Source organism: Thalia democratica, chromosome 2, assembly GCF_965202585.1.
Source record: "Thalia democratica chromosome 2, ktThaDemo2.hap1.1, whole genome shotgun sequence".
Taxonomy (NCBI): domain Eukaryota; kingdom Metazoa; phylum Chordata; class Thaliacea; order Salpida; family Salpidae; genus Thalia; species Thalia democratica.
In genome coordinates, this window is record NC_139166.1 from 41,973,052 (window position 1) to 41,988,435 (window position 15,384).

At 24.8% G+C, this 15,384-nt stretch overlaps 1 protein-coding gene across 1 annotated transcript; it reads left to right on the plus strand.

The window, feature by feature from the left end:
- Positions 1-312: 312 nt before the first annotated feature.
- Positions 313-13,998, plus strand: LOC145829655 (serine/threonine-protein phosphatase CPPED1-like). The gene is made up of 6 exons (XM_082937506.1): positions 313-436; positions 1,537-1,632; positions 6,225-6,341; positions 8,713-8,992; positions 13,050-13,251; positions 13,617-13,998. The coding sequence occupies exons 1-6, from the start codon at positions 313-315 to the stop codon at positions 13,773-13,775; spliced, it is 978 nt and encodes a 325-aa protein (XP_082793632.1). The 3' UTR covers positions 13,776-13,998.
- Positions 13,999-15,384: the final 1,386 nt, after the last annotated feature.

The following is a 15,384-nucleotide window of genomic DNA, read 5'->3' on the forward strand; positions in this document are numbered from 1 at the left end:
ATAGTTCACATTTTTTAGCTTCATTACAGTATACACTTGACTTGTTTCCCAAAAAAGTTTGGGGGACAAGGTTTAAAAGTAAACCAACCCAATTGCATTTTATAATCACTTTTGAACACAACTTGAAGCTTTTTTAGGGCTTAAAAATACTTCCCTAAAAGTAAAAAATTAAATATTTTGCTTTGAATTGCCTTCAGAAAATGAAACAATCTTGATTATTATAAAGTTTGATAACAGTAAAAATCTGCTTAGTTTTGTCATTGTATTGTTCTACTAATTTTTTGTTTTAAAATGCAGGATAGTTTAAAAATAATGATTAAGTTGTTTTTTTCATTAATGAAATCAATTCTGAGTCAAAATAAATTCAGACGCATTACAGAAAATCATGCTATTAAATTTAGTTGTAAAAGTTCAACTTCTAAAGTCTTTGAAGAAAGTAAGTTTGTTTTATTTAGTTAAATTAAATTTTCTATATCAGTTTTTTAAATCAATTCATTTAGTTTTACTATATTAAGTTCAAAAAATCAAATGATTGTTTTGAAAAATCTACAAATATTTATTGCACAACATATAAGTTTAGAACATTTTCAGGTTTACAACCCGTCCTCGATAAACTTTCAATAAACTAATGTATCTAAAACACATTTATGCAACTAAGTAAAAAATGGTGAAAAAATATACTATGACTTAGTAATTCAAAACTGTTAAGATGAGAAGTTTGTAAGAAACAGTTTCTTATTAAAATAGGTTTTTATACTTACTTTAAGTTTTGTTTAAAAAAAGTTTTTCATCAATAACAGTAAGTATTTATTGAATAATAATTTACGTCAAACAGTCCTTACTAAGATAGTTTTTAATTTAAGGTTTATATCTGAAAAGTTTTTGTTTTTTTTTCATTTCATTTAAATTTACTTATGCATACAAAAATATCATTATAACTTTCTAAAAATCTTCTAGGATTTTACTAATAGATTTTATACACAGTTTAGAATTACTAAGTCATAGTATACTTTTTTACCATTTTTTACTTAGTTGCATAAATGTGTTTTAGTTCTATTAGTTTATTGAAAGTTTACTGAGGATGGGTTGTAAATGCTGTAATTGAATCACAAACTAACAAAAATTTGACTGTGTCCTGGACTGATTCAAGTAAAAATTCAGTATATAAATATTGTATTTTATAATATGTAAAACAAATTCTGAAATATAATGTTAGTTATTTTTTAGCATGTTACTATTTAATTTCATTTAAAATATATTTTCTAAAACTTTGATTCAATTTTTTTTAATAACTTTTATAATCCAATACTATTTTAATAATTGTAACTTTTTGTTTGAAGTACAACTTAAGTTTAAAATTATGTAGTTATAAGTTTAATATGAAACTTAATAACTAATTAAGTTATTTAAAGAAGTTTTAATTTTTTTATATACTTTGATAATGTTTATGTCATCAAACAGTGTTGTTGTTGATTACCTTTATAGATTAAAAGAAAAAATTTTAGTAAAAAACTTAATTTATTCCATTAATTACAGGAACTCAAAATTTTTTGTGGAAGAAAAATTTTAGTTTTATATACATTACTGATCCTCAACTAGGTTTTATTAATCAAGTATTTGAAAAAGGATCTGGTTAGTTTTTTTATTTTTTTAAGCAGAGTAATACTTTAGACCTTGAAAACTGACATACAGCTGCCCTCTCTATGGTTTATTATTTACATTTAAATAAACCAAGTTCTAAAATAATCTAATTAATTAAATTAAAATAGAAAAAAGTGTTTAGTTTAAGATTAGAACAACAATTCGATTTTAATTAGGTTTGTAGAATCCTAAATAAGTTGCAGAAAGTTTAGTTTATGTAATTGATTATTCAGATTTTTAATAAAATTTTCATTACAATTTTTTAGTTTTTCACTTAAAGTTATATAGCTAATTTACATTTTTTATAATTCACAAACTTTTTTTATACTTTTACTTGTTTTAAACTTCATTTGATGAAAAAGTTTTGACAAGTTTTATCATGCTTTCCACACACATATGCTACTGATGATAACTTAGGCTAGTTTGATTAAAAAAAAAACTCAGCCCTTTTGTAATAGTTTTAGTATTTTTAGTATAAAGACTTGATAATATACAGGGTTACCAGTATCCCTATAAGTTTGCATTATTCTGAAAAATCCCTATAAATCCCTAGAAAAAATTAAAAATATGTGAAAATCTCTAGAAATCCCTAGAAATAACCTTTTTGTGATTGGTGATTGAAATTTGAAAGCCAAAACAGGGACACCTTGTGGTGAAAAAAAAAAGAATTTTAAAATCAAATTCCTTGCAATCTCTGTACAAACTGAGACTCTATAGCACCACCTAGCAGATAAATTTTTGTTTTTGTTTTTAAATACAATTTGTCTAATGTTTGCTTATTTAACTAAAGTTAGCCCAAAAGCCATTGAACTTACATAAATATTTATTAAAACTGTGCTTATAAACGCTTAATGACATATTTTACTTTATACCTTAAAAATATGATCGTAACAATTAAAGTTTAAAGTTTTTTTTGATAATTTCCCTAAAAATTTTCTATATTTTATGGATTTCCCTATTTTTTTTGAAACTTTAGTTAGTGGGAATCCTGTATATATTTTTTGGTTTAGACTCATATTATTTTTTAAATTTTGTAATAAACCCAGGCTACCTTGATTAAACTCAGACTGGTTTTGTTGTCTCAAAATCCTAACTTGTGCAAAATTCAATGATGAAATTTACGGTAGTTTTGTAATACTTCTGCTTAAAACTACTTTAATATGTTTATTTAGTGTTAAATAGTTATTATGGCCAAAGAGGTTGCGAAAAGGACCCAAATTTCTTTTAACTTAAAATCAAAAATTAAATTAAACTTTGTGTAAAATAAAATAGTTGTAAACCTTTTCAATTACTAAATTTTAATTGACTTCAAGTTTGTATTCATTAAATTACTTAACAAAATAAAAAAATCTTGTTAAAACAAAATTTATCAGGCATTAATTAATAAGTTTTAAAATAAGTTTAAGTCATGCTTTTTTTTGTTAAATAGTAGGTTAACTAAAGTTAGTTAGGCAATTAAACTCTTTTTTTAATTAATTTTGTAATATCGTGTAAATTTTTAGTAGTTATAAACTATCAAATTATAAAAAACACTTTCTACTAAAATTATTAGATTAGATTTTTAGATTAGCTCTACAGCACAGGTAAGTATGTGTTTGGTAGTGGCAGAGTACAGTTTTAGTTTTTACTCTTCATAACAGATCCAAAATATTTAATGTAAGTTTTAAATTTCCAGTCAATTATACCTGAAACTTTTACTTTGTTTATTATAATCTTCAAAATATATAGTGTAAACTTTAAGATATTTTTGTGGGCATTTATACTCTTTATTAGCTGCATGCGGCTCCCGGGCTACATTTTGCTTAAACTTGCTCTACAGCAGGGTTTCCCAACCAGGGGTGCCTGCACCCCTTGGTGGTGAGAGGCAGCATTCCAGGGGGTGCTAAATGGCTTTTCAATTTTGTTTAATAAATAAGGAGATTTCTCTATAACTTAGACAACTGTAAGCCAAAACTTCTTTTATTAAACAAAACATAACTATCGATTTTTAAAGCTGATATGCAATTCTAATAATATAAACAAATTATAATTTTGATATTTTACTTTATAGTCATAATTTTAATTAAGCTTTGAAATTTAATACTAGTTTACTTCTTGTTTTGGTTTTAACTTTTATTTTACAAAAAATATTACTACCATAACCTGAATCTAAAGTTTGTTACAGTTGTTATATTTTTAAATAACCAACATTTTTTTTACAAGTTTTAAACTAATATGAGTGTATAAGTTTAAAAAATATGATTTATATGTGTTTTTTTATTGAAGAAAGTTGATAATACTACTAACTAAGCTTACAAAGCTACTTTATTTTAAATAATGAAAATTAGTAATTTTTTTTTTATGTGAAAGTTGTTTTTTATTAAGTTTTAATTCTTAAAGCGATCAAAATTTGCTTAAAGTAAATAGCCTAAAGTAGCCTTGCACCATCTTGTATTACTTCCGTTGTTATTGGAATTAAATATTTTTTTGAAACCCTAAATGTGCTAGAATGCAAAAAAGATTTTTAAATATTTTAGTTGCTGGTCCACAGTGGGGTTAAAACTTTCTGTAAAGCTTGTCTTAGTTTTCTCATTAACAGCTAAACTACAAGATTTCACTATTTTTTTATTAATTAAAGTAACCTTTTATATCTAAGAGATAAAAATTGTTAAGGTTTCTTATTGAAATCACAAACTAATAAGAAATATCTATTTTGATAGATATCCATTTCCTTCTTCAGTTTCTAAGAAATCATTTTTAGATTTTTCTGTTAAACTACAAACAACTTTTAGGATTTTTTTCATTTTTTTTGCTATAAATGTCCATAATTTTTTTTTGTTTTGTAAATTTTAGTTATAAAGTTTCTTAAAGTTATTTTTGATATAATGATAATAATATTTACTATATATTTTAAGTGAATTGCTAATTTATACAATAATACTATATTTTTAAATTCTTGATGGAAAGGAATTTTACTGTATCTAAGTACCACTGCAGCTTAACATAAATACATTTTCCATTTTCAAGTATTTTTTTAAACTTTAAGTTTTTCAAATTTTTTTTTCTGATTCTTCTTCAAAAATTAAATTAAATGTTAAACAGTTTTGAATATTGGTTGAAAAACATCAAACTAAATTTGGCGCAGTTTTACTAAACTAGATAATATTTTAGTAAAACAAAAATTAATAAAAATAGTTTACCACAGATGTTTTTGTGTTGAAACTTTATTCCAACTAACGGCGTTTCACTGCTCTCAAATAAATTTAAGAACAGATCTACGGAGTCTTAAAAAAGCTCTAAGAATAGTTTAGTTAATAAACAGTTAGAAGGGTTATTTTTTTATTTCTGGAAACTTGTGTATTTAGTTTTGGTTTTTCTTTTTATATGAGCATTGACTCCCAAACTATAAAGCTCAACTCAGGCACACCTTTTATTGAAATTGTTATCAATATTGGAGTTTTGACAATATTTAATATATGCTCAAAAGTAGCAGTGCGTTTATTCTTTCCTTTGTGGTCAGCCACTCTTCTAAAAATTTGACGCGAGGTCTCCAAAATATAGGGGATGTTCTGATCTACAGAACAGGTATGCTTAATTATGACATTGGCATAAAATATTTTGGAACACTTGCTTTTAATGTTAAAGTGTTCAGAAAATTTATTACTAGTATTATTATTATTATTATTATTATTATTATTATTATTATTATTATTATTATTATTATTATTATTAATATTATTACTGTTACTGTTACTGTTACTGTTATTGTTATTTTTATTGTTATTATTGTTATCATCATCATCGTTATCGTTATTATTATTATTATTATTATTATTATTATGCAATGTTTTTCAAAAACAGTTCTTATTCGTTTTTAAAATCTTAATGAGCAATTTCCTATATAATTAGTTGTAACGTACGAACTTCGTTCGATTTCAGAGTTTTTATCTGTATTTGTTTTTTGCTCTTGTTTAAAAGTTAATTTGTTTATTTTGTGGGTTGAAATAAAATTATTTATTCTAGCTCGTATAATGGTTCAGGATATTTGTAGTATCTTTAACAGTATTTTTGTAATTTTTAAAAGTTCTTTTTTTAATCTACAAAGCTTATACATAAATTTAGTGCTCTATTTAAATAACAGTCCAACAGACCTAGCTTCCATGCTTTTGGGCATACACTTGTGTATTGTATTAGTAGGTTGGTATCCGTTGGTTTTCTATAAATATTTATGTGGAATGTGGTTAAAACTAGTTTAACTTTTGTATCTAAAAACGGTAATTTATTAATGGCAGGTTTTTCTAGAGTAAATGTTTGAATTGAATGCAGTGAATTTATTGCGTAATAGAAACTATTTAACTCATTGTCATTTTTCATAATTATAACAATATCGTCAACATATCTTGCGTAAAAATCGGTTTTTGTTTTGAATTTAATGTTTAAAATGAATTTTCTGTTATTATTCAAAATTTTTTAATATATCTTTTAATTTTTGGAGAAGAATCAGAAATAAAATTCGAAAAGCTTTAAGTTTTATGAAATTTTTGAAAATGGAAAATATATTTACTTTAACTTTCAAGTGGTACTTAATTACTATATTTGTTTAGGTGAAAAGTGGGAGGAAGAAAAATATATAATGAAGAAAGCTGTAAAGATGATCAATTCAATGAATCCATTACCTAAGTTTATGTTTGTTGGCGGAGATATGGTAAATGCTTATCCAAGTCAGTTAGACATTAAAGTTATATTGTTAAATTAATAGTTTTGTTAAAAAATTCCTAAGAATATTTTTGTAGTAGATTTACGGTTTTAAAATAATTATAGTAAATTAAGGGTTTTGGGGAGGGGTTTACTAACATGCATCAAACCCCCAAATGTTGGAGTTATTTTTTTGTGCTTGACAAGTCATATAAAAAGACAGCACTTAAAAATTGTTAGCCTACCCAGCTGTTAGCCAACTAAAGCAAACGACTGTTTGAAAGTTTAGCCTTTTACTAGTTTTTTATAAGCTTAAGGTAAAAGGGGTTATTTTTCCCTTTTTTCAATTTAGTTTTACTTTGTATAATTCATCCAAGCTATAAGTTTCTTTTAACAGTTGTTTTAAAATAAGCTTATTTTTTAAATATGAACAATCACAGTTTGTAAATTCATTTGTAAGAAGTCTAAAAGAGCAAAAAAAAAAAGACTACTATATTTAAAATTTATCTTTTCCCTAAAGATATATGAAATATGTTTTTTTTAATGTAAAGAGTTGCAATCTCCTTGTGTGCAAATGCATTTTAATTTTTGGTTGAGTGTCAAATTGAACAAAATGGCTAAAATTGATCTATGAAAAATTAAAGAGTTGAGGTAATATAGGTTTCTTAGGAAAAGTAATAGATAATATGTGGTATAGAGTAAAGAAAATTTTTGATTAAGAAATTGGTTAATTTATTCTAAATTAGTTAGTACATGCAAAAAAGCAGAGTTGCCACACACTTAGTATACTCAGGACAATTTAAATTATTTAATCTCAGCAAAACTCAGGCTAGTTTGAAATGTACGTCAAAACTAGCCCAGCATTGGATGGCAATTTAAAGAAAAAACACTACTACTAGTCAGTTTCTGTCTCACAAAAAGAACATAAACCTCTAGCAGTTTAAAGCAGTTTAAGAACTAAGTTGAAAGAAAATCTGGGTTTAATTTTGTTTAACTTTTATTGCTTATCAACTTTTATTTTCTTCTGAAAGAACTGCAATATGCTACCAATATATAGTAACTTAAGAAACGTAGGAAACTTCTCCATTCCATACAACTTAGGTTTCTTAAGTTTATCATCATGTGACTTTATAACCCTTTTTTAAAATCTAGTTGATAAATATTTATCACTAAAAGTTCTTTAATAATCTCTGTTCAAGAATGGAGCAACTCAGAAGAATAAATCATACTATTTGATGGTAAGTTTTCAAACAGGTTTATCTGTACAAATTTACCAGTTATGTAAACACTGACTTGTAAATGAGGGTGGTCAAGGTAAAACTCCCGGGTTGGATCTGTTCTGCAGAGTGAAAATGACTGGCCTACAATGTTAATAAAACTTAAACAAAATTCAGCCCGTGAAAAGCCCTGCAAGCACGTAAATCTAGTTTGCTAAACAAAAATTTGAAGCTTACACTAGATATTCTTGTATTTAAAATAAAGATCAAAAAAAGTCTTTAGTACAATTTACAAGAGATTTGAAACTTACAGTAGATATATAAAAAAAAGTCATATAGAATTAATATATTTTTTTGAAATGCATTGAATGATTGAGTAATTTTCATGAATTAAATGAAGTTTAAATGCTCCTGCCAGCCAAGAACTATTTTTTTACATCTGGCCCGCTGACTGAAAACGTTGCCCAGCCCATCTCTACTATAAGTTATGAATTCCTGAAGATATCAATGAAGAGTTTTGGTTTACTCTCAGTAATTATTATTTCTTAAGATTATAATTGATTTTTTTCTTGAATTATCCAATTAAACTTTTAGTTATGAAAACTGACTCTTTTAATTTTTCAAGTCAAATTTTTTTTAACAATGGTAAAATAACTTTCCTTTTCTTCTGTACAGATGATAAGTGAACTCTTGCATTTTTGGTAAATTATTTGACCCTACCTTGAAAACCTTCTATCTGAAAATGAATGCTAGTCACCTCTCTTGATTAATCCCACCAATCAACCTATAATATTAAGCAGGGCACATACAACATCACTTGATTCATCCAGTGTTTTATACTTGTAACTGTGAATTGAACACTTAATAACATTTGTTACTTTTGAAGACTATTCATAAACAATAATTCCTTGTTGTAGTACATTTAATTTATTTACAAATATTAAACAATTTTAAAAGCATATACTAACAAGTATATACAAAATACTATAATGAGCTAATTAAGTGTTCAAAAACTAAATATTATCTTTTGTATTTAAAAAAAAAAGTTTTTAATTATAAGGTGCTTTTTAATATATACAACAAGTATACTTTAATTATGAAATACTGTTATAAATTTTATAAGTACCTTTTGTTAACAAAAATACTTTTGCTGTTTTAATGTATTTTATATCGTTTTTAGATATTAACAATAACATACGAGTGCAGCAAGTTGTTGATTTAAAAGAAATTTTAAAAGAAAGTTCGATACCAGTTTATTGGGTTTGTGGCAACCATGACATAGGTAACAAACCAAATGATTCTACTATTAATTGGTACAATCAACACTTTGGACAGGATTACTACACTATGTGCTATGATGGAGTTTTGTTTGTTATTCTAAACTCTCAATACATGATGCGATGGGTAAAAATACATCAGGCTGAAAAACAGATGGATTGGTTCAAAAAACTATTAATGAAGTATTTTTTTTCAGATTTTATATTAGTTTAGTTCATTTGTTTACATAAAGTTAACTATTAATTAGAATATATTTTGAGTAATTTTCATATCAGTTAAAAGTTCCTCAATTACCCAAGACCTTTTTTGGCTCTTCACTTCAAATTCTAGAATATCTAGTGTAAATTAAAAAAATTGTTGTAGTGGGCCAGCTTTACATGGTTGCGGGCAGCAGTTTTATCTTTTGCAGGCCGGATTCCACTTAAATTTCGTAAACATTGACAGGCCAGTCATTTTCATTCCCAATATTTACAAAAATTTAAGTTGAATGCGACAGGCACGTTGCCCTCCCCTATTATAAGTGGTCCACCTTGTTTTTTCAAGATTTTTTGTGATGCTTTACCTCTTATACAGTTTTTACTGCTTAACTAGGTAAAAGTCATTTTTTGAGATATAAATGTTTGTGTTATTTTTGGAAAACTTGTTTTTTCCAAAAAATCTATTTACTCCTTTAGTTTTTGAATAATTGTTTTAAAACATTTTGAGAGTAATCTTTAATAAATTTTGAACAACTTGTAGAAAACAATTATCTTTCTTTATAAAAAAAAACAAAAAAAAATCGATTTTTATTAATTTTGGTCATAAAATAAATTCAAAAATGTGCTTTAAATAAGTTGTTTGTAATATTGAACGGAACATTTCTTAAAAGTTTCAAGTAATATATTTTATAATAAAAAATTAGATAGATTTTTAGCTAATTATTCAAAATTAAGAAAAAATCAGCTATGTAATTTTTTATTCCATACAGTTGTATTGTATTTTTTCAACAAAAATGGTTGACTAACAGAAAGTGTACTGGGATAAATATCTCAAAGAAAATTAATAATTAAATGTTGATGATATTACATAGCTGCTTGTGAATCAAAAATCAAACCAATAAAAAGACATGTCTTTGCATTAACCATGTATTTACCGCTCCCGCATTAGATATCTGGTAGACGTTTTTAGAATCTATAGTAATGAAATAAAAAATATTAAGATAGCCCTGAAATGATTATTTTAGTATTTAATTTTTTGAATGATTTAGAAATTTATAGTATGTTGTATATGTAAATAAATTGTAATAAATTTCTTTTTTAGTAACAATATTAATTGATACTGCTATTTTTCTTAGTGTTGTGTAATCACTGTGTTTCATTGTATATAAACCGTACATTGTAAAATATTTTTTTATGTACCCACAATGTAAATAGAGTCATAAAAAGTTATTATCATGTTGCCAGACACTGAGTCTTGTTTCAAAATTTTGAAAAAATCAGACTAGTTAGAGATTTTTTGTAAATTTTAAACTATGTATATGTTAAAAGCCTGAATGAAACTTATTTGACTCCGTTTTCAGTATTTAAAATTTTTTGATTAATTTTGCTACCATTGATGTTTTGTTAATTAAAGAGTGTTATTTCAATTGTTGGTAAAATTTTCGGCCTTGCTGCTAGCTGTGATTGTAGATAATACTCAAATTTTTATTTGACTGCTGAAATTAAGATTTGTGATCGCAAGAAACACATTTTTGATTTGTAAGTTGTTGTTATTTGTTTATTGTAATTCATTATATTTCAGTTTTACTTATTTTCTACTAGTATAATAGTTTATATATACTTTTTCTTCAATCAATGGCTATAGTTGTCCATAATCGCTTTTTTAACACTTTTTACAGCCGTATAAAGAAAGAAAATGCGATGTATAATCCAAGTTTTGGCCACAAGGTGGCAGTATCTAGTAAAGCAGCAAAAACTAGCCTACACTATATATTCTGGAGTTTGTAAATAACAGGGTTGCCACTCGGTCAGGAAAAGTCAGGAAAATTTTTAAAAAATGACAAAAGTCAGGAAAAGTCAGTAAAAAATGGGGGGTTTAAAAAAAAAGTCAGGAAAAGTCAGGAAATTTGATAAAATAAAAATAAAAAGTCAGATTTTGTCAGTTTAAATTTACAAAATTCCTTGTTTTCTAAAGCCTTCAAATGGTAAAAATTAATTAAAAGTTTTTTAAAGTCAGAAAAAAACTCCAAAATTTTCCTAGAAATTTACAAAAATATTTGATTTTATTTCCAATGCCTTCACCTGGTATAAATAAGTAAAATATCCTTTACAAAACTGCAAAAATTTTCTATTAAGATATTGATCAAGTACCCTACTTGAACAAGCAGATTTTGTAAGCGTTTTAGTATTGATGATCTGTAGCAAGGACACTTCCATAGTGAAACTGTGATATATACACAAAAGTTTATCTAGCATAGTTTTAGAATCAAAGTGTTTTTTGTTTAAGTAAATAATTGTGTTCTTTATAACTAAACAGTTAGTTTAGTATTTTATGTAACAAGTTAATGTGTATACTTTACCTCTTTATAATTTTTTCAAAGTTGTTTAAATTTAAAAAATAAGTTATAAGAGAGGTATATGCCAAGTTTAAGTTTACTTATTATTTGTATATTTTGTAGAGTAACTTAAGTTTTTAAAGTAAATAAGAGTATATTTATTTGTTACAAATTTTATACTAAATTATTTAGAGAAAATATTCTCTTCAACAAGTGTAGGGGCAGCAGATGAGAGCAATTTAAATAAAATGAGGCAAATGATTCTAACTGCCAAGAAAATGAAGCGGAATGCAGTTCAGATGAAGTAAACCATATCTTCATTAGATGAAGAGGTTGAAGTGCTAATAAAAAACGAAGAAAATAAATTTTAGTGCATACATTTAATAAACAGTATTTGATTAAGTTTCTTATTGTTTTAATGTTTTAACTGTAAAAGTTCGTTATTGTTTTAAGGTTTGTTGAGTTGTTAAAGTTCCTTATTGATTTAAGGTTTTAATTGTAAAAGTTCCTTATATGTTGTTTCGTTTACTTAGATACATTTATGCTAGGAAATTCTAAAAAAACGTGTTCATTATTGTTTTAACGTTTCAACTGTAAACATTTGTTATTGTTTTAAGATTTTAGTTGTGAAAGTTCGTTATTAATTCAAGGTTTTAATTGTAAAGTTCCTTATATGTCGTTTGTTTATCTAGTTACATTTATGCTAGGGAATACTAAAAAATTGTGTCTTTTTTCAGACAAGCTGTGTTTATAAGGTAATAATACAAGTATTTTGCTGATAGAGCTGCTTATTACAAACATCAATCATACACAGATGGTTTAAGTGATGTACTGGAAGTTTGATGATAGAACTCAGCAAAAAACTGTTGTTTTTAACCTGTACCAAAATTAGATTGAAAACTTAATATAGTTTCAAGTGCTAGAGTATGTATTTTAAAATAAGTTTAATTTAAGAGTTTGATTTAGAAAAGTCAGGAAAATTTTGGTAAAAAGTCAGGAAAAAGTCAGGAAATTTTTCTCAGCTTGATCAGTGGCAACCATGAAATAAAGAGTAAAAAATGGTCAGAGTGATGTTTGATGGGAAATTTAAAACGTTCGCTAGATATTTGGGTTATGTATTTGTAATGAAGGTTAGCAGCAATCTTTTTTTATTATTTTAAATCTGAAAAAGGGGCTATTATGAAAATGAGCTTAGGAAACCCTGTTTTATAGTGTCCAGCATACTACAGTCATGCTCTAAATTAGTTTAGAAAATCAACTAGCTGAAATGTTTAGCATAGTTTAATGTATAATAATAAAGTTAATAAAATAATAATTGTTTTTTCTAACCAGAATTTTAATTATCAAATTTTTAAAATAGTTTTTCAAAGTGTTTTGGTACACATGATTTTCTTCTTAGAATAGTTTTTGAAGTATAACTTTTGTTTTATTTTTTGAGGTAAAAATGTCTTAAAAATTTCTTTAAAAAGCAAATAGAATGTAGCAAACATTGTTTTACAAACATTTTAAATACTTTAGCTCTTGAACATTTTTTTTTGATATTATAAAGTGTTTTTTTACGAAGTTTACTGCTATCAGACCATGTTTTTATAAATATTTTAATAACCAATCAGTTTTATATTTCTAGTTCACAGCTGACACTAACCAACTTTGGCTACTTTTTAAAGTAAGTAATTAATCAACTACTTTAGATGGTTTTTTTTTAGTGTTAGTAATATGGACCAAAAGCCCCAACACATAATTTTGTTATTGCACCAGCATGATTCATTATTTCAAGTTGATGAAAAATCTAATGAAGATATAAAATTTTTAGAAAATTTAGCTAACAATGATGTCTTTCATATTTTTTGTGGACATTTACACCGAAACTTGAATGAAGTGTACACATCAACTGATCAAAACAAAAAGGTTTAAAAAATACTTTGTTTATAAAGTTTCAAATGAAACCTTACTTTTATTAATTATTGTCATACTATTATAACTTTTAGCGTTGTATTTATTCTAAATATAATATTTTTTGTAAGTACTTTCCTAACCTTAAAATTTTTCACTTTTGTTTATATGCTTAAACACATATTTAAATAAATAACTTAAAAATATTGTTTTAAAATAATTATTAGTGTATATAGAGAAATATAGACCTGTATACACCTAAAAAGCTTATGTAATTTGCATTATTTTTACAAAGCCGGATTTTCACGTAATAAGTAGTTTTAAATTGTTTAAATAATAAACTATGTTATTTACTAAGTTTGAAAAAACTATAACTACAGGTTCAAATAATAGTAACAAGTGCAATAGGATGTCCACTTGGTAATGACCCACAAGGATTCAGATTAGTTTCCGTTCGTCGTAATTGTATCAAACATCAATATATAGCTGTTGGAAAAAGAAATAAGATAGCTTTTAAAAACTATTATATTCAAAAATGACTCAGTTTGTCAACTTGATTGTTTGAAAGTAAACTTTTGAAGTAAAATCTCTCGCAGTAGTTACCCACGGCACAAGAAACATTTTTTAGTAATAATTATGTTTATAAAGTCTCAATGCTTTCGTTTAAGACTTTACAAAATGTAATCGCGTTTGTAGACATTTGTTATTTGAATTTTTTTTTAAAGAACTTCAGCATCTGTTTAATAAGTTATTAATTTAAGTTCAAACTGTTCGATAAATAGTATATTATATATTTTAAACAAAAAAAGCTTAAACTAATCACTATATAGTGTTTTAGGAATTTTACAAATCTTATAATTTTGATATTAATCAGTTGTTTTAAAAAAAGTATGTACTAAACATAACTTATTGTTTTTAGTTTTAGACTTATTTTATTTTTTCAAATATTTAAAAAAATAATTTTCGAGTGGATTTAACTAATTAATAAAATATTTACTGATTTTATAGAAGTACTTAAACTTAAAACAATATTTAACATTTATATATGTATAGAAGCATATATTTTTCATTTTTTTTTCAATTATAAATTATACTGTGATCATTTTTACTGATTTTAAACAACATATTTAAAAAATCCTAATTTAAAAAATGGATATTGACTGTTAAATTAGCTTTTATATTTCCTTAGCGTTAAAATTATTTCACCGTTTTTAATTTTGAACCATTCATTGCTAAAGTTGATATTTTGTTAATCTAAGTATAATTAATTTTTGTAGGACATTGTATATAAAAAGCATTATCTTAAGTAATATTTATTTGTTTTACCATTTTAATAAACATTGATTGAATGCCGAAATAACAATCTGATAAGAATTTAGTAAGAAATAAAGCAATTAATATTTAGATTTGTTTTATAAAACTTACACGAATTAACGAAGATAACGTAATTATTTTTTCCATATATCTATTATTTTATGCATATTTTACATTTTTGTTTTATTTGGTAAAGAATATGCTAATATAAACCATTTTATACTTTTAAAAAATTCGATATATATATATTTTTCAAAAAATATTAAAACTTTTCACACTTATTTAAGTTGACTTAGTTTAATAAATGAGTAAAAAACTGCTTTAAATTGAATTTTAAAATAACACAGACGAAATAATTATAGTAATTTGATTTTTATTTTCAATAACTTTAATTTTTCCGAAAAATTTTAAAATGTTTAAAAACAAACTCTCTTAGTTGGTTAAATTTAAAGTTTACAGAAAAAGTCTCAGTAAAAGTTGTTCTAGTAGAATCCGCGATCTCAAAATTTATTAACTCTTATTTCAAAAAAGTCTGTAATATATTAATACTTACTACGTGCTTAACGATTTATTTAAATGTTTTTTAAAGCCTAGATTTGTTTTGTTAAATAATTGTTTATTATAATAGAGAATTTAGGTATTTTTTATGTAATTCTTTATTTAGCTTAAGGTTATACTACAGGGTTGTAATTTTACCTGGAAAAACCTAGAATTTGACAATTTAGGCAAAAAAAACTGGAATTTGAGAAATTTTGAAAAAAACCTAGAAATTTAACATTTTCCACATGTTCTGTAGTAAAATTTCGATTTGATTCAAAAACTCTGTCATATTAA